The 20737-nt window shown below is 38.7% G+C and overlaps 1 protein-coding gene across 1 annotated transcript in view; it reads right to left on the bottom strand.

Annotated features, from left to right (window-relative positions):
* LOC124619743 (guanine nucleotide-binding protein G(s) subunit alpha) overlaps positions 1-20737 on the bottom strand; it is a 372022-nt gene that overhangs the window by 16802 nt on the left and 334483 nt on the right. The window contains exon 9 of the mRNA XM_047146318.1: positions 13695-13893. Coding sequence (XP_047002274.1) covers positions 13695-13893 — 199 coding nt within the window. The remainder of the gene's footprint in view (positions 1-13694; positions 13894-20737) is intronic.

The raw sequence follows: 20737 nt of genomic DNA, 5'->3' as shown, positions 1-20737 counted from the left end.
GGCAAGAAGACCGGTCGTGCACAGCAACGATGTTCCTGTACCAACCTTCACAACATTACCCACGCTAACATCATCAGATGACGATGTGCACGGCGAGGAATGTACAAGTAGTGGTTCGGAATACGAAGGACGTGAGACACAACCCCAGCAGTTCGACCAGAAGGAGCTCAGTGACTTGATACGAGAACTCAATCTTTCAAAGCAAGCATCAGAACTCTTAGCATCCAGGCTTAAAGAAAAGAACTGTCTTCATCCAAGTGTTAAAATAACAGCTTACCGGACGAGAGAAGAAAACCTTCTTCCATACTTCAACCAAGAAGAGGTTATAGTGTATTGCAGCAATATACCCGGACTTTTACTTGAATTGGGGCTGCCGGAATATAGACCAGAGGACTGGTGTCTCTTCATAGACAGTTCCACTAGAAGTTCAAAATGTGTTCTCCTACAAAATGGCAATCGTTACGCATCTATTCCAATTGCCCACTCAACAAAACTTTGTGAAGCATATGCTAACATCAAGATGGTTCTGCAGAAAATTCAGTATATGCAGCACCAGTGGTTGATTTGTGTTGATTTGAAAATGGTGAACTCCTTGCTTGGACAACAAAGTGGATACACAAAGCACCCATGTTTTATCTGCATGTGGGATAGTAGGGCAAAGCACGAACATTGGAAGCAGAAAACATGGCCTCCAAGGGAACATGTGGCTGTTGGTGAAGCAAACATCATTAATGAACCTCTGGTTAGTAGGGACAAGATTGTTCTTCCACCATTACATATTAAGTTAGGACTAATGAAGCAATTCACCAAAGCTTTAGACAGAAATGGTAATTGCTTCACATACATCTGCAATACGTTCCCTGGACTCAGTAGTGAAAAACTTAAAGCAGGAATATTTGATGGTCCTCAAATTCGCAGGCTCATCAACGATACCAATTTTACAAGTGTCATGACTGTCACTGAAGCATCGGCCTGGAACAGTTTTGTCGCTGTTGTAAAATGTTTTTTGGGCAATCATAAAGCTCCCAATTACGAGGAACTGGTCAAAAACATGCTCACTAACTTTCAAAACTTAGGAGCTAACATGAGCATAAAATTGCACTTCCTTCACAGCCACTTGGATCGATTTCCTCGTAATCTAGGTGATTTCAGTGAGGAACAAGGAGAGCGGTTCCATCAAGACATGAAAGTAATAGAGGAAAGATATAAAGGAAGATGGGACAGGCATATGATGGCAGATTATTGCTGGAATCTGCAACGTGACTGTTCTGAAGAGACCTATAAAAGGAAAGCGTGCAGGAAGCGGTTCGTCATGGACGGAAAATGATATACGTATAGAGAAACTTTTCAATTATGTTTTATACGTGGACAAATGCCTATCAGGTTTTCATGGAAGCTATTTATAAAGATTATTTTCTTTTTTCAATGTAGTTTGTAGCGCTTGAGTTCAGTATTAACAATTTTTTTTAATTTTTTGAATAAATCATGCATTATCTCAAAAACTAGAGCCCAACTGCATAAATGGTTGCTATATTCGTCCTCAGCACCACTAACCCATCCTAAAGCCACTCAAATATCCTTGGCAAGAAAATGAGTGTTGACCAGTTTTATTGTATTGCGTGACCACAGATAAAACAACTATACTATTTACATCTGAGGAATTTTGTTTCCAGGACAGTAACTAAAAGTCATAGATATTACAAAATGGTGAATACGGAAACACTGAATTTTATACCAACTTCACATGGAAAGCTCGCTGAGAATACGTAAAATCAACTTACATCATTTTTCCATTAGTAGATGTACTCTTTCTCTATCTTTCAGTACCACTGAAATGATTCTAAAATATGTCAACCTCTTGAAATTAGCTCTGGATGTACTCTAAAGTTTTACATAGCCTTAACTGTGTGGCTTTTATGTGGCCTTTATGTAATGTTGGCATGACTGATTTTTACATAATTTTTTTGTTTGAACACATGTGTCGGCTTAGGAATGTCATTCGTTTTGTTTTTTTCCAGTGGTAACCCCCCATTTCCCATCGGTGGTCCATTAGTTAGTTGTCTTCAAATGGTTATGATTAAATTTTGAATTTATGTTCATTTTGTCAGTAGTATTAAATCTATGAAGTTATGGTTGCCATATTGGCTAAGGTTATATGGTTGTGTCCACCTTCTTGATATCATCAAGGGTCAAAGCCGATGACAATATCGGAAGTTATGGTATTTCCAAAATTAAGGTTTTGAATATAGGGTATACACTTCCCATTTTTCTGTTGATTTCTACCTTTGGCGTCTGTTAGGGCTCTGCAAGCACGTGGTCCGTACATGCCTGCAGCGTGTGACAAAGAGAACGAGCACATTTTGCAAATGTCGTTGGAAGTTGCCAAAGATGACCGCTGTTGCCACTGAGTGACTGAACGCTTATCAACAGCCACAAGGATGTTAACAGCCATGCATATATCACAAGCTTGCACTCACTTGCACATAGGCTACAAATTTGCATTGTGCACATGCGCAATGTGCTTCCATTACCAACAGAGTTAGGCCAAATTTATTTAAAAGATGCATAATGAATACAAATAAAAATTGTTGTTAATTATTCGAGAATAACATACACTCCTGGAAATGGAAAAAAGAACACATTGACACCGGTGTGTCAGACCCACCATACTTGCTCCGGACACTGCGAGAGGGCTGTACAAGCAATGATCACACGCACGGCACAGCGGACACACCAGGAACCGCGGTGTTGGCCGTCGAATGGCGCTAGCTGCGCAGCATTTGTGCACCGCCACCGTCAGTGTCAGCCAGTTTGCCGTGGCATACGGAGCTCCATCGCAGTCTTTAACACTGGTAGCATGCCGCGACAGTGTGGACGTGAACCGTATGTGCAGTTGACGGACTTTGAGCGAGGGCGTATAGTGGGCATGCGGGAGGCCGGGTGGACGTACCGCCGAATTGCTCAACACGTGGGGCGTGAGGTCTCCACAGTACATCGATGTTGTCGCCAGTGGTCGGCGGAAGGTGCACGTGCCCGTCGACCTGGGACCGGACCGCAGCGACGCACGGATGCACGCCAAGACCGTAGGATCCTACGCAGTGCCGTAGGGGATCGCACCGCCACTTCCCAGCAAATTAGGGACACTGTTGCTCCTGGGGTATCGGCGAGGACCATTCGCAACCGTCTCCATGAAGCTGGGCTACGGTCCTGCACACCGTTAGGCCGTCTTCCGCTCACGCCCCAACATCGTGCAGCCCGCCTCCAGTGGTGTCGCGACAGGCATGAATGGAGGGACGAATGGAGACGTGTCGTCTTCAGCGATGAGAGTCGCTTCTGCCTTGGTGCCAATGATGGTCGTATGCGTGTTTGGTGCCGTGCAGGTGAGCGCCACAATCATGACTGCATACGACCGAGGCACACAGGGCCAACACCCGGCATCATGGTGTGGGGAGCGATCTCCTACACTGGCCGTACACCACTGGTGATCGTCGAGGGGACACTGAATAGTGCACGGTACATCCAAACCGTCATCGAACCCATCGTTCTACCATTCCTAGACCGACAAGGGAACTTGCTGTTCCAACAGGACAATGCACGTCCGCATGTATCCCGTGCCACCCAACGTGCTCTAGAAGGTGTAAGTCAACTACCCTGGCCAGCAAGATCTCCGGATCTGTCCCCCATTGAGCATGTTTGGGACTGGATGAAGCGTCGTCTCACGCGGTCTGCACGTCCAGCACGAACGCTGGTCCAACTGAGGCGCCAGGTGGAAATGGCATGGCAAGCCGTTCCACAGGACTACATCCAGCATCTCTACGATCGTCTCCATGGGAGAATAACAGCCTGCATTGCTGCGAAAGGTGGATATACACTGTACTAGTGCCGACATTGTGCATGCTCTGTTGCCTGTGTCTATGTGCCTGTGGTTCTGTCAGTGTGATCATGTGATGTATCTGACCCCAGGAATGTGTCAATAAAGTTTCCCCTTCCCGGGACAATGAATTCACGGTGTTCTTATTTCAATTTCCAGGAGTGTACGAAAATACTCAACTGGAACATTATACACTCACATGATTTAAAACATCTATTCATCATTTGTGAATAAAAAGCATTATGAATAATAGAAAAATCTGAAAGCCCACGACATTTATTCCTCCATTCCTTTGACATTTATTAAACAAACGTATGTTTTGTTGCTTTGAAATTAGTTCTTACGACAACCCCCTTCTGAAAGACGTTGTCAGAAAGTTTATTAAACTTTCGAAGATTTGCCATAATGACACAGTAAAGAAAATGCATTCTGCATCTTAAAAAAGAATATTGGTGATTTCAGTCATAAATAGAAATATCAAAAAGGTAGGTAGATTTTTATCTTTAGCAAAAGTGATAAAAAGCAGATTTCAGAGTACTTGACAGCTAAACACAAAAGTTTTGTCTCAAGTACAGATAGTGTTGAGGATCAGGGGACAAAGTTCAAAACCATCGTACAATATGCATTAGATGAGTATGTGCCAACAAGACTGTAAGAGATGGAAAAGAGCCACCGTGGTACAACAACCAAGCTAGAAAACTGCTGCGGAAGCAAAGGGAACTTCACAGCAAACATAACCATAGCCAAAGCCTTGCAGACAAACAAAAACTATGCGAAGCAAAATGTACTGTGAGGAGGGCTATGTGAGAGGCGTTCAATGAATTCGAAAGTAAAGTTCTATGTACTGACTTGGCAGAAAATCCTAAGAAATTTTGGTCTTATGTCAAAGTGCTAGGTGGATCAAAACAAAATGTCCAGACACACTGTGACCAAATTGGTACTGAAACAGAGGATGACAGACTAAAGGCCGAAATACTAAATGTCTTTTTCCACAGCTGTTTCACAGAGGAACACTGCACTGTAGTTCCTTGTCTAGATTGTCGCACAGATGACAAAATGGTAGATATCGAAATAGACGACAGAGGGATAGAGAAACAATTAAAATTCCTCAAAAGAGGAAAGGCCGCTGGACCTGACGGGATACAAGTTCGATTTTACACAGAGTACACGAAGGAACTTGCACCCCTTCTTGCAGCGGTGTACCATAGCTCTCTACAAGAGCGTAGCGTTCCAAAGTATTGGAAAAGGGCAAATGTCATCCCCATTTTCAAGAAAGGACACCAAACAGATGTGCAGAACTATAGACCTATATCTCTAACGTTGATCAGTTGTAGAATTTTCGAACAGATATTATGTTCGAGTATAATGACTTTTCTGGAGACTAGAAATCTACTCTGTAGGAATCAGCATGGGTTTCGAAAAAGACGATCATGTGAAACGCAGCTCACACTATTCGTCCACGAGACTCAAGGACCATAGACATGGGTTCCCAGGTAGATGCCGTGTTTCTTGACTTTCACAAGGCATTCGATACAGTACCCCTCAGTCGTTTAATGAACAAAGTAAGAGCATATGGACTATCAGACCAATAGCGTGATTGGATTGAGGAGTTCCTAGATAACAGAACGCAGCATGTCATTCTCAATGGAGAGAAGACTTCTGAAGTAAGAGTGGTTTCAGGTGTGCCGCAGGGGAGTGCTATTCACAATATACATAAATGACCTCTACGATAACATCGGAAGTTCATTGAGGCTTTTTGCGGATGATGCTGTAGTATATCGAGCGGTTGTAACAATGGAAAATTGTACTGAAATGCAGGAGGATCTGCAACGAATTGACGCATGGTGCAGGGAATGGCAATTGAATCTCAATGTAGACAAGTGTAATGTGCTGTGAATACACAGAAAGAAAGATCCTTTATCATTTAGCTACAATATAGCAGGTCAGCAACTGGAAGCAGTTAACTCCATAAATTATCTGGGAGTACGCATTATAGTCTGTCTGTAAACTGAAGAGCGAGCAGCGCCTTTGGTGGGGGAAGTGGCCTTTCCCGGAAGAACGCTGCCACTGGCCTACAGGGCCACCCAAAATCAGTTGCCCTGTTACCCGTCTAGCGGTGTAGTTCAGCGTGCAGTGATATACTGATATACGTCGTTTCTGTTTGTGGAATCTTTGTTGCCAGCGTCAGTCAGTTGACTTTGTGTACTCACTGATATACTTCAGTATCCCGAAGTGATGGATAATCGCCCTGCATTGCAAGAAAATGTGCGGAATACGAAGAAGAGGAGGTATTTGCGGAGTAACGAGCGTTCGATCGTCTCTAACGTTATTACAGCGTGTGTTAAGGAGGCAACACAAAAAGAACTGTTGGTTAACATTAACAGCCCCAATCAAAGGGCTGCAGTTTATGCAAACGTCAGCCTCGCCACTATAGGACGCATAAGGAAGGAACGTGAAAACAAGCCGCATGGTTTACTGGAATCGCCGCGAAGGAAAACTGATAATTTAGGGAGGAAACCCATCGTCATAGACAGTTTCACAAAATCAGTCATTCGACAAACGATGGAGGACTTTTACATAAACCAAAAAATAGTGCCGACATTACGGAAATTGCTTAATGCCGTGAAACAAAAAATACATTTTCCTTGGCAGAAAGATGTTTTACACAAGACATTGCTTGAAATGGGATTTACCTGGAAAAGATCTGTAAGTAAACGAAAGATTCTCGTAGAAAGAACGGATATAATTGACTGGCGATGTAAGTATCTGATCCAAGTGAGGAAATTAAGGGAGTTAGGCAGAAAATTCTTTTATATTGATGAAACTTGGGTGGACAATAACATTACTTACAGAAAATGTTGGCAGGGCCCTGGCGTTGAGGGCATTATGGACAATGTTAGCGGAAGCAATAGGATTATAGTGGTGAATATTGGATCAAAAGATGGGTTCTTACCCAACGCACAGTTGGTTTATAAAGCGGGTTGTGCAACAGGAGACTACCATGGGCAAATGAACTACGAAAATTTTTCTAATTGGATATCGAATAAAGTGATTCCGAATCTGCCACCGAACTGTGTTATTGTTATGGACAACGCTTCATATCACAACAAGGAACACAACAAAGCTCCAACTAGGTCCTCGAATAAAAGCGAAATGATTGAATGGTTATTAAAAAATAAGGTGGAAGCTGAGTTGACAATGAGAAAAACAAAATTATTTGATTTAATTAAACAACATAAGCCGGAAGACAAAGTATTTGAAATTAATAAAATACTTGAAGCCCATGGACACACTGTGCTGCGACTTCCACCATACAACTGTGACTTAAATCCAATTGAAATGGCGTGGGCAAAGCTCAAGAATTTCGTCAGAGGAAGAAATATTCTTGGAGATATTTGCATGACGAAGTTGCTGCAGTTGGTGAAAGAAGGTATGTAGACATTTTCTAAGCTTCCATGTTTTATTCCGAACTAAATTTTGCCGTAACCGAAAGAGAGCGTATACAAAAACTTGTCCCAATTGTTACAGGTTTTGAAACGATAAGTCAAGATGACTGGAGTGCATACTGCCTCCATGTGGAGAAACTTGAAAGAGATTATTGGGTTAAGGATGGGGTTATGGAAGACATAATAGACGCTATAGTTATTAATTTAGAAAGTGATGACGACGAGGACGACGACGACGACGACAGTAATGATAGTGACAATGTTGATGATGACCTATAAAATACGATGTATGTAAACAGGCAATGAATATTTTTTTGAAAAATATGTTGTGTGTTCTTTCAAGCCTGACTCTGCTCATACACTATGAAATTTCTTTTGGTAGAAATGTAGTACATGGTAGTAAAAGATTTTCCAAGATAAATACAGTCAAATGTTGTCCAAAGCAATAAATACCATTATCACTTGTTGTACAAAACCAGGAATAACTTGAGAGCTTCATGGTAAAATCAATTAACGTTTCGCTAGCAGAACGTGATTCAATCACGTAATACATTTAGTGCCTAGAGAACAGCAGCATTTGAATATACTCTGTCACTAAAACTCTATCTCGGTTACTATTCACATGATTCTAAGGAATATTGCTTAAAACATGTGTGCAATAGCTAATCTAAACACTACTGAAATTTCTTTCGAGACACGTATACCGATTCTGGACTTCTATGTAAAAAGCTTGACATACAAGGTGCGTTCACATATTAATTTTTATTTTTTGGTAAGAACTTTACTTGTTAATCTACAACAATGTTATCCTATTCAAAATATTCCCCAGTACTTGCTATACACTTATGCCAGTGCTTTTTCCAATTCCCAAAACACTTTAGGAATTATTTCCTCGGGATAGTTCATAGGCCTTTTGACTGCATTTTTAATCTCACCCATTCTTGTAAAACTGCTGTCCTTTAAGGCCTGCATTGAAATGTTTATACCACTTGTGTGTTCTGGGTTTACTCATAAGAGACTCACCAAAAGCAATATTTAACATTCCTAAAAATTTGATACACTTTATTCCATTCTTATAACAAAATTTAGTACAGATTCTCTAATCTATTTTTATACAAAACAAATAATAGTTGATGCTACCAAAACACATATAACTTTTTTGACAACTGAGAGCCGGCCGCGGTGGTCTAGCGGTTCTGGCGCTGCAGTTCGGAACCGCGGGACTGCTACGGTCGCAGGTTCGAATCCTGCCTCGGGCATGGGTGTGTGTGATGTCCTTAGGTTAGTTAGGTTTAAGTGGTTCTAAGTTCTAGGGGACTTATGACCTAAGATGTTGAGTCCCATAGTGCTCAGAGCCATTTGAACCATTTGACAACTGAGAACTGGGTAAATACCCAATATGCAAAACATTGCACAGATACTTTTCAGACATGTTTACGAAGAGAGTGGCAAAAAAAGCAGTGCAAACCGAACTAATACAAAACACGGAATTATAAATTTCTGCTTACTTTTTAAACACTCTTCGTGTTGCAAGAATTGTTAAGTTCCAATGCAGACCCTTTAAAGAAAACTTCTACATTTTAGTAAGAACAAGCCTTAAATTCTACAGGTTGATTGCACTATATCTGGTTCGTCTTACGAATAGAGGAACATACATTCACATGAAGAGGCATTCGGTTCTATGTTTGTAGTAGAATACTGACTTCCGTTCTTATGTTAATATTATTTACTCTATAATGTTTTGTTTCAAAGAAGCTATCGTCTTTTGTTTTCCTTATACTCTTAATGCATTTGTCTAAAAATAAACACAGCCGGGACGTATCTGTACGCGGCGTCGCCACAGATATGAAGCGCGCACCGCCGCAGGGCCGGTACTACGTTGTGAAACAGCCTGTAGAAGCGCCCTGTGACGTAGCAGGGTAGGCAGAGTGGGGACTCGCTTGCTCGCTCTTCAGTTTACAGACAGACTATAGGAGTGATTTAAAATGGAATGATCATATAAAGTTGATCGTCGGTAAAGCAGATGCCAGACAGATTCATTGGAAGAGTCCTAAGGAAATGCAATCCGAAAACAAAGGAAGTAGGTTACAGTACACTTGTTTGCCCACTGCTCGAATATTGCTCACCAGTGTGGGATCCGTACCAAATAGGATGGATAGAAGAGAGAGAGAATATCCGACAAAGAGCAATGTGCTTCATTACAGGATCATTTAGTAATTGCAAAAGCGTTACGAAGATGACAGATAAACTCCAGTGGAAGACTCTGGAGGAGAGATGCTCGGTAGGTCGGTACAGGCTTTTGTTGAAGTTTCGAGAACGTACCTTCACCGACGAGTCAATCAGTATATTGCTCCCTCCTACATATATCTAGCGAAGAGACCATGAGGATAAAATCAGAGAGATTAGAGCCCACACAGAGGCATACCAACAATCTTTCTTTCCACGAACAATATGAGACTGGAATAGAAGGGAGAACCGATACAGGTACTCAAAGTACCCTCCACCACACAATGTCAGGTGGCTTGCGGAGTATGGATGTGGATGTAGATGTAGATTCATGTGTTATCTCTCCTGAAATCATCTTTATTTCAGTATCACAATCTAAGACTTTCAAATCATAATCTGCTTTGGCAAAAATTGAGAAATAGTTAATTCTGCTCTAGTCACAGAAATTAACAAGAAATTGGTTGAGAACAATACTTTCACCCTCAAGGAAGATAAAGGGAACACTTTGGTTGTTATCAACCGAGACACATACATTAGTTAAGTACACAACTTCTTTTCTGCAAACGGTATCGTAAAGTTAAATAATGATCCACGTAACAAATTTAAAGCCTTAATCAGAAAAGCAGTAAAGAAGTGTGACTTTATTTTTTCTGAAAAAGATGTAAAACACATCTTGGTTATTAACCCACGCATGCCTACCCTACATACTCAATCTAAGATCAATGGAAATGGCATGTTGATTCATCCCACTGTTAATTATATAAAACAGCCCTACCTAAAATTCAGAAAAAAATTATATCACTACTTAAGGAATACTATGTTTTCGAAGTAAAGTATACCGCTGAAAGATCACTTGAACTATCAGCCAAAATTAAAAACCATCTCATTCTACTAATGATAAATTTGTATCCTTTGATTAGCTAATGATAAATTTGTATCCTTTGATTAAGTAAATTTATCTACTAAGATCCCCATTCAAGACACTACTGAAAGCATTGAACAGAATCTTCTTGAACTAAAGAAGATCAGTGTACAAGAAATTAATGATATCCGTAGCTCATTACAGCTGATACTCTCCTGTAACTATTTCGAGTTCAATGATGAAATTTTTTCACAATAAGGGGGCATTACCATGGGTAGTTTTATAGCAAATACACTTGCTGTCTCTTTTTCTAACTGTCACGAAAGTCAATCCTTTAAGAAATTCCCCACCACAGCTAATAAAATTGAATATTATAAACACAGGTGTATGACACATTAGTGTTATTTAGAGAATCACTCAGTTACACTGACATAATGCTAGCACAATTCAGAAGTATGCACATTGACATTCATTTCACCATGGAGTTAGAAAAGCAACAAGCTATTAACTTTTTAGATCTGACTGTAAGGAATGACAATGGCATTCATAGTTTTGGCATCTATCATAAGCCCACTTGCTCAGATGATCTCATCCACAATAATTCCTGCCACCCAAGCACCCATAAGAACGCATTTTTCGATTCTATGATTCACAAGTTAATCAGTCTGCCCCTAGAACAAAACGAAATTATCAAAGAACTAGCAATCCTTAGATATACAGCACTGAATAACAGTTTCCCTAGACAAATCATTGATAGAGTGTTTGCTGCAAAATTACTGAACCACAATACTACTGATGAGAACATATTGCAGAAAGAGGAAGAAGCTAAAACTAAATATTTATCCCTACCATACAGCAGATCTATTTCTGAAAGAATAGGTTTCATAACACCAAAGTAAGAATAAGTTTCCATACTGACAACACATTAGGCCTGACCATCATAGTATACAACACTTACACACAATCTAGTGTTTATAAGATCAACTGTGGAAAACGCAATAACTTTTATATAGAACAAACTCTAGAAGTTCTAACATTTGTTTTAGAGAACATAGTAACAGCAGTGATAATTTTTAATCATTTTTTACGAACCATATTTGGGCAACTAATCCTAAGTCAGATTACAATGAAAACTCTAGAAATTCCCCACAGAATAAGAAAAGGAAGACAGCTTTATTATGTAGAAGACATCAAATTTTAAAGGGCATTTTGAGACCAGTCAGAATACGTTTTGAATGAACAGTCTGGCCTTAGAAATATAAAATTTCTGGACTGCTTCAAGAACTTCTTAAAATGTAGAGTTTTTTAATATAACTGACTTTATCCATGTTAATTCTGGCAAATATTCTAGACCATGCTATGCTTATTACTAATTAGCATATTTCCTATATTTATGTATTACTTGCACCTGTTTTACATATCTGGACCACTATTTTCATCTATATCTGAGATTTTACACCCTCTTCTGTACTAGTATTCCTAGGCATTGTTTTATTTCAACTTTGTGGTCACTTCACCTTTTTACCTACTTTTAATCTATATTCTCTCAGTCTCATTTGCAGATTCCGTTTTTATTTAATACGTATTTCTGTCATTTTTCTTTTATCTGAGCACACATTTCACAAACCAAATGATATCAATCCCATATACTAGCATCTTTGCACTCCATAGCTCATACTCTTTGTATGTTCACACCTTTGCCGATTTCATGATCTATTTACCATGCTTGCTACATGAAATTTAAACTGAAGTGTTTATACCATTATTTCACCAGCTTCCTAACATGTATGGTATATGGATGAGCAGACAAATACACACCACTGCATGCAACTGTTCTTACACAGTATGGCAAAGGTTTATATTATTGAGTGGTTTCCAGCAATCCACAGAAGTAGCTTTGAAACTATCACTTTCAATGGTTGTCAGTTTCATAATTATGTGCAATATATTTGATGACCCATTTTCTCAGAAAGCTTGAAAATAACCAAGAGTCAAAACTGCAATCACAATAAAGAATGGTGTAATTATTTCATTTTCAGAAAATTTATAAAGTCTGTGGACCCTATTATCGTCAAACTTCCAAGTATTTTTGTGTTACATTCATTACTCTATAAAGCAAGCAAAGTTGCACTCAACTCAAAGGTTGGTTTGAACATTGCAGTATTTTACTAGGCACGGTGGTGTGCCCTTAACGATCTTAAGGAACGCACTTTAGATGATTAATTTTCGAATCCAAGTGGTCCTTCTCAGAAATGGTTTTTGGTCTGTGTACCACTGTATATACACCTGCTCTCTTCCTAACTGGATGATGAAAACTCTGGGCACTAAGACATTCAGTGTGCATCAGCTTGCGGTACACTTAGTGGCCGAGACATCCATCTGACTTCTGCTCTACCAGAACATCTAAAAATGGCAGCCTTTCCCTCTTTCTCTGTCTCAATGGTGAACTGGATGTTTGGGTGCATGCTGCTCATAGGCTCCTGAAAGTGCTCAAAAGCTTCTACACTGTGTGGCCAGACCACAAAAGTGTCATATTGATGACACTGTGGACAAAGGGGAGCCAAAATGTAATGCACATTCCTCAAAATGCTGGAAACAACGGAAAATCAATAAAAAAATATAATAAATTACCTGAACCACACTATTACTGACGTCACTACCCAGTACCTAAGAAAGATTTCTTTGCTTCAGGATTTCCACTAATCACATTAACTATGGTTACCCAAAAGTTTCTCTAAATCTTAAATCAGAATGTAGGAAAAAACCTCATCTGATAATTACGGTACTTCAGATAATAAGCTGAAAAAATGGCTTCTTTTTTATTTTCATCACAGCACCTAAATGCTATCCTTTTCAAGGAGACTTCAGCTCATAAGATTTCCATAGTACCTGTGCACAATAGCTAGCTTATGGTATCTACGGGTGGCCACATTCATCTTTTACTTATGAACACCACATCAAAGAAGTAACATTCCTTGTTAATTTTTATTTGATAAAAATAGTTAACTAGCAAGTTGTGTCTGTAGCTAAGATTTGGCATTTTCATTTTATGTTAATTTAAGAGCGGAAAAAAGAAAATTGTAACACTTTGACACAGCATATCATGTCACCACATTGCCAGAAAAAAGCAAATATGACTGTTTTAAAAGAAAGAGCACTGATGAGTTATGAATTTAGTATGATCTACAGCAAGCTCAATAACAAAAGAATTCTTAGCAAACAAATTACGACTGCTGTTGCCGAGTTCTGTTCTCTGATAACATAGTAATTAAAAAAAATTATTACTAACTAAAAATTCATCCCGAATGAAGTACTTGGCCCGAATAACTTCTGGATCTTCCCCTGGTTCTGCCATTGCATCCGTAGGGGTAGGGTACTGTGCGAAGTCAGCGAAGTATTCTTCCAGCTTAGACTTCCCGGCTTTGATTTTCTCTGCCAGTAGGTCCTGCTTATTCAGGAACAGGATCACAGATATTGTCCGTAACCACCTGCATCAACGAAAGCATAATTACTTTGTGAATTCCAAAATATGTCATTTTATGAAGCAGTTCCATATGTCAAATATGTCACAATGAGTTATATCTTGTTCCTTACATAGTTAGTGGTTTAAGACATACACTGGAACCACACTTGTATTTGTTCAATCTAAGATTTTACATGTGTACAAGCTAGAACAGTTATTTAATGCTCTTATGAACAGATTTAAATATTTCAGGAAAAATCATAATATGACCAAAAGCACAAACAACTGTCTATGTCTTATGAAGCAGTGTCATTCTGATAAGTGGCAACCATAACTTACTTTTTTAAAAAAATAATTCTAACCTTTTGCCTAGCATTTCATGCACTGAACACTTGTAACAAGAAAAATGTGCTAGACACCCTATCTTTTATGACTTGTGTTCTTGCAACTCTGGTATTTGAAATTGTCAGATTGACAAACCTTAGATTTGGTGTCAATTCCTCCATTGCTTCTGAATGTCGCAGAAGCACATGCAACAGTCTACAAGACTAGATTCCTTGTGGAAGAAGAACATTACACATGATTTGAGCATGTTTGTGAGGTGAGATTTCTTTTCCTTTGCAGGAAGTGTCAAGTCTTAATGGTATAATTCTTTGTCAAAGAGTGATTTTCAGGTGTACCTCGCACTCCAGCAAAGGCATTTAATTTGTCATAAATAATTACAATATAACTTTTAAGAAGGTCACACACAGAAATCAATTATCTCTTTCCCCAAACTGAAACCTTATTCCAAATACTCTCATCATAACCAATATTTGCTCTCAATTTTAGAACTAAAATTTCTTCTGCAGAAAGCCAATGGTAAGTAGAGTCACCAAAATAAAGTAACAAGACTTCCATAAAATACTTGATATGCCTACATCTTAACCTTATATTTGGCATCTTACAGGAATGCAGAAAAATCTGTGTCCAACATACTGAGGATGATTGTTGTTGTATTTGTTGTCATCATTATTAGTACTATGGGAACTGCAGACAAGAATTTGCATATTAACAACCAATTACAATGGTTATTTTTACAGCCTATGTGTAATAAGAATATGGCTGGATGTATACAATTGTCAGTGGTAGTAGAGCTCTCATTACTGCAGGTAGACAATTTCTGAATCAAAGCAGGCTCTTTGGCATCTAAGAGGCAGGAGCTCGAAGCCTGCTTGGGCACATGCATTTGTTTGTGTCTTCTGTGCTCCCTCATTCCCAAAGATACATGATAAAATTCTGAAGAGTAAATGTACATTTGGTGTGTGGGGTTTTTTCCCCCAAAGAAGCTAACATGTTGCACCACATGCAGTGTTAGTCACTCAATTGAATTGCCAATAACCAATGCCACATTAGATTGGTTCATTGTTAATTAATTTTTCCCTTTATTACATTAAATTCATACCTTTAATCCAAACTATACAACTTTTTATTTCATTTCATTTTTTATGTGGGTAAGATTTGAAAGTGCATCTATCCTTGCAGGAGAATAAACAGAATTTGCAAAATTTTTCCATCTCTGTTAATGTTAAAGATGCTTGTTTAGTCTGATTCATCACTGCAGCATATTAGTGCTAGGTTAGCTAAGACTAAGTAATTCTGAAGTAAACTTTTGAGGCAAACCGCTAGACCGATTTAATCCAAACTTGGTACACGTATCACTTACTGTCTGGAAAGAATCGTCTTGCAGATAAGAACCACCTGTCTATCAAAAGGGTAACAGTGGAGGTGAAAAAGAAGTGTACTCCATGACACGCAAATACCCGGACTTTATTAACCCAGTATTTGAGGATGAGAGCATGTAGTTACTTGCAACAAACTTTACAGGTAAGTTCAAAGTATTACGAAACTTTTCCTTCCTCACACACTTTCGTAATGATGAAATGAAAAAAAGTTTATTGCTAACAACATTTTCGCGTCAGGCACAACATTTTGATTTATTACTTCTTTATTACACACTTTGTAGATGTGTTCATATAAGCCACTGAATGTACCTGTATAAGTACACCACTGTATGACACATAATTCAGGATATATGATGGCATAAAACACTGAATTGCATGAAAAACTACTGCAGCAGCATGCATGATGTTTAAATTTATTATTGCTGGACCCCTGAACCCGTTATGATCAAATTTGGTGAGGAAATAGCTTCAAACCTGAGGAAGAACATAGGCCACTTTAGTAAGTGCTTAAAGATACTTATTAATTTGGAGAATAATACATTAATTAGGGAGAAATATTTACTCTTTGAAAAAGCTATTTACTTTTTAGCTCTTGAAATGTATTATATTTCTGAAAATGCAGATGGACAGGGGAGGGGGGGGGGGGGGGTAGGCTATTAGGCTATGGGTATTCAGCTAGTATAAATAAACTCAGTGTTAATGTTTAGCTTGGTGTTTCACATTATGTCGTCCACTTTTTACCTTCAAGTCTTGCATTTCATTAAAATGATCTGACTACCTTATGACAAAGTAATATAAAAAAATAACAACACACTATATCAACAAAGACTTAGACTATGCTAAAAATGAGAAGAAGTGTAAGTAAGGATGAAAGAGAGTTGAGGAAGGCTTGTTAAAGTGAAATAAATGCTGCAAAGCACAGTTAGCATGGAGCTACATAAATCATAGAACTAACGTAGCAAGTAATGATACATGGAGGCTATGGCAATGAAAGATTTGGATTGGATATAGCACCACAAGCATGTTGGTATTTCTGCACGAAAGTCAGATTATGATAACATCTGGAGCATCTATTCAGTATTTAGACAGAACATGTTGGTTAAAATTATTTAGAAAGACATTATACATTCAAAGGGGACAGGATGAATGAGACTTATCAGTGATGGAAGCCTGCCACAGCATGTTTATGATGATTATTCATAGCAACAGATAAGAAACCTTAAAAGCAGGTCTGCAAGAAAGATGTAGCAAAAGTTCACTTGTGTCCTCGAAGTCTTTTGTGGCAGCATGATCTTTATCTTCTTGGTTTTCAAGCCCTGTCAGTTCCAATAAAATCCTCGAGCTTTTGATGGCTAGCTCCACCATCAACATCAGCAGTAAAACTACTTACTGCCAGGACTGGCACTATTTCCCGTTTATATACCTATGATTATGGCTGCTGGCAACAATTAGAGAGGACTGAAACAATGTGTGTGTGTGTGTGTGTGTGTGTGTGTGTGTGTGTGTGGAAGGAGAGTTAGATAACCCATAGTAGCTCGGCCCACCATGGGACCAAGTGATGTCAGGTAATGCGGGTGCTGGCGCCACATTTGAAACTGCTGCTTCTGCCTCCCTACAAGCATTAAGCAACCGCCGTTGCTTCCTTTCAACATCCAAAGCCCGTCCCCACACCCTATTTAGTGTGTAGCCCTAGTCTCTGTTGAAATGATTGCTGTTCAGTCTAATCTTGGCGACCTCTTTTGTAACTGAGTCTCAATATGTTGACTCATGAGCCAAGACTCCCGTGTTCTCAAACTGTATTTTGTGTCCATTTTCGAGCTAATGCTTAGCTATAGCTTACTTGTGGAGCTCCCTTTGCTTAATATATCTTGTGTGCTTGGTGCAACGCTCTGCAACTGTACGAATTGTCTTGCCTACATAGATGCTGCCGCACTCGCAAGGGACACCATACACACTGGACACCCAAAGAGTTACATTGTCTTTAACAGGGCGCAACATATCTCATATCTTGGGGACGGGCGGGAACACTGGTCTCAATCCATGTCTCTGCAGTTGATGTCCTAACTTGCTGCTCATTGACCTCCCGTGTGGCAGGAAAGCTGCTGGCTTTGCTTCTTCTGCCGATTCACAAGGCGTCCTTTTCCACTGACACCTGAAAGCATTTGCAATTTCTCTTTTGCTGTAGCCACTCTCTCTGAACATGTGCCTCAAGTGCTGCAATTCAGACTGTAGGGGGGGGGGGGGGGGGGGCTGTGGGACTAGCTTTTAAAGTCAGATTTCTAGAATATTCAGATTTCCAAGCAGCCAGTTGGGTAATTTTATCATGGAATCAAGACTGTGTAAGGACATAGAATTATTTTATAATTTAAAATGGACAGATAGAATGCCTGTACCCTTGATGATTTAAATAATTGGGTAATCGTTCGCAGTGACACACAGGATTTGTTAGAATGAATTAGTTATGTATTTAAAACTATTCCACACTTGGTTTGCAGATTCTTCATTGTTCAAGGTACTCCAGAGATGATGGGCGGTGAAATGATACTGCCATCCAACATGCTTACATCATCAAGTGTATTTATCTCAGAGTCTGCTATGCCATGTTTCGAACCATGGAATTCTTCCAGTGGAATGTTTCATAAGAGCTTCTTCGAGATGATTTGAGAGACAGAAGACGCAAGAGCTGTTAATCAGACTTTGAACAGTAAGCACAATTGCAAAAGGCTATGTTACATGTGGCTACCAGATTAATAAAATAGTTGCTTCTGAGAAACGTATTTCTCCATACTTATTCCAATAGTAATTGATTAGAACAAGGAAACTTTTGACTCCAGAGCAAGGTTCCAACTGACAACTTTCAATCCCACAATCAACCAAGTGAACAGGAACCCTTGCAAGTGCTGATTGTGAGTTTAACGGTCAGCAAATTGTTGGGAAAAAAAAGTACTCTTAGACAATGATTTAGCAGCAGTCGTGAAAGTGCCAGTTGCATTATGAAAGAATAATACCAGTGAATTTATTAAAATATATAGACACTCTTCAACTGAAGAACATGACAGAAGCAAGAAGTTATGGTGAAGTACTGGTGTTACTGCAGAGGAGTATTAACAACTGTCAAACAAAAAGGTCCATACATTTGATGCATGTAAGAACTGAAATTGTGGTATAAGGGACAGAAAAATTATACTCAAGTGATGAAATTGATTTTTTAATGAAAATATAACAAATTCACCATTAGCAACAGTATTCAACAAGATGTTGCTAGACAAATGAATATGAACTCTTACACCTTGACATCGAATCATTCTGAGCATTTACTGTGAGTTACTAAATGAAGAAGGTTAACACAGTGTTTGTTATCAGTGTTTGTGAAATTTTATTGTCATTTGCAATATTTGTGCACCAAATGAAATCAGTTGCATCAGTCTAAAAACTATTATACAGTAATGACAAGTACACTGGTTCAACACAAATATATGGGTTGGTAGCATTCATCATCACAGATCGGATAGGATCAGCACTTCACGATATTGAGCAGTCCTTTGTACAGGACATGCATCCGAGCCTACCAGCACCTACAGCTTTCTACTAATAATTGTGTCTTGTGGGCCATAAGCATTTGTAGTCTCTTTAGTGCACTTCCTATATGAATTTATATTGTGTCGTTTCACACTTAGTAACTGAAAGGACGACTTTCAAGCAAGACATAGCATTATTTTTATATCATCACTAGACTTTTTTTGTTTTTGAGAATTAGTAATATGCCATTTATTACAAATTTATCCACAGCAAATATGGCTTTTATTAATGACAAAGTTAATGTCAAAAGTTTTTCAAAATTTTGCTAAAATGATTTTAGCAGTTATCAGAGAGGATAAATAACAAATTTCTTGTCTTAGAAGAACAATTAAATGATAGCTTTTTGCAAACTGATACCAGATTGCACATGTAGATATAAGAGTCAATCATATAGAGAGAAAATTTGCTAAATTGCAAGAGACAATATCCAACTTCAAATTGTAAATAAATGTTTCGATGCTAGTTTCAAACGCTTAAGAGAAATAGATTAGAAATTGTGGAAAATAGACTAAAAAGCAAGTAAGATTGTATCCATTCCATTATGTCAAAACAAAATGGTTTAATAAACCACACACACATTTTAGAGAAAGTGTTACTGTAGATGGAAACAAGCTTACATATTGTTAGAGATAAAGATATAGATACTATTTCTATGAGGGTTGATAACCTGGAACAAAGGATTAATGCCCTAATAATATGATATACAATACCTTCCATTCTAATTGAAAGCCAACATTAAAGACTGTTTTAAATAATTCTCAGAATATGACATGTCAAGTGATATCTCCTAGGTCAAACAGTGCTAGTGATTCCATTACGCACAATATGCACAGTGCATGTAGACATAATTAGCATGGTACATTCCCTATCGATTATTCTTCTGTAGTAGAAAGAAAAGAATGTGAAATAAAGATAAACTTAACCATTACGTAAGTGATGATTTTACATCAATGTAGAGTCGAAGTCTAAGTTTCCACTGTTTATACCATCCCATATACTGTTTTTAAAAGCAATTTGGGGTATGTTACCAACTATGTGGAAAGGCCACAATAAAATCAGCTTCCAGGCACATCATCTTACAGGAAACATTGCACAATAGTGTGCATATTAAAATCAGAAGAATTTCATACCTATGAGGAATTTGCATTAGAATTTAAAGCTAAATACTGGCGTGAAGGAACACAGAAGAAATTGAGATTGGAAGTATTAGGGTCTACACCATGTAGCAACACTAATCTGGAAGGATACAGAGACGTAGAAAATCAATGAAGTAAAGCAAAATACTTGGGCGACCCGATTTATGAGGTGCATTTGTTGGAAATTATTTTAAGTCAGTTACCATAGGGGATGTGTGATAAGTTGTTGGGGAAATATTGGGGTAAAGTAAATAATCTTTTGCACTATTTAGAACAAACAGAGGCTATGAAAAGTCATTCCGATAGATGACATTCCAAAAACACCACAATGAATAATGATGTGGTCAGCAGTATCAATAACAACATGAACACTCATACAGGAAATACAATGCGTAACACTTATAATCATCACACAACAGGTAAGATAAAA

This window comes from Schistocerca americana, chromosome 6 (assembly GCF_021461395.2).
Source record: "Schistocerca americana isolate TAMUIC-IGC-003095 chromosome 6, iqSchAmer2.1, whole genome shotgun sequence".
In the NCBI taxonomy this organism is placed as follows: Eukaryota; Metazoa; Arthropoda; class Insecta; order Orthoptera; family Acrididae; genus Schistocerca; species Schistocerca americana.
Note: the sequence above shows the minus strand (reverse complement) of the source record. Positions and strands in the feature narration are given on the sequence as shown.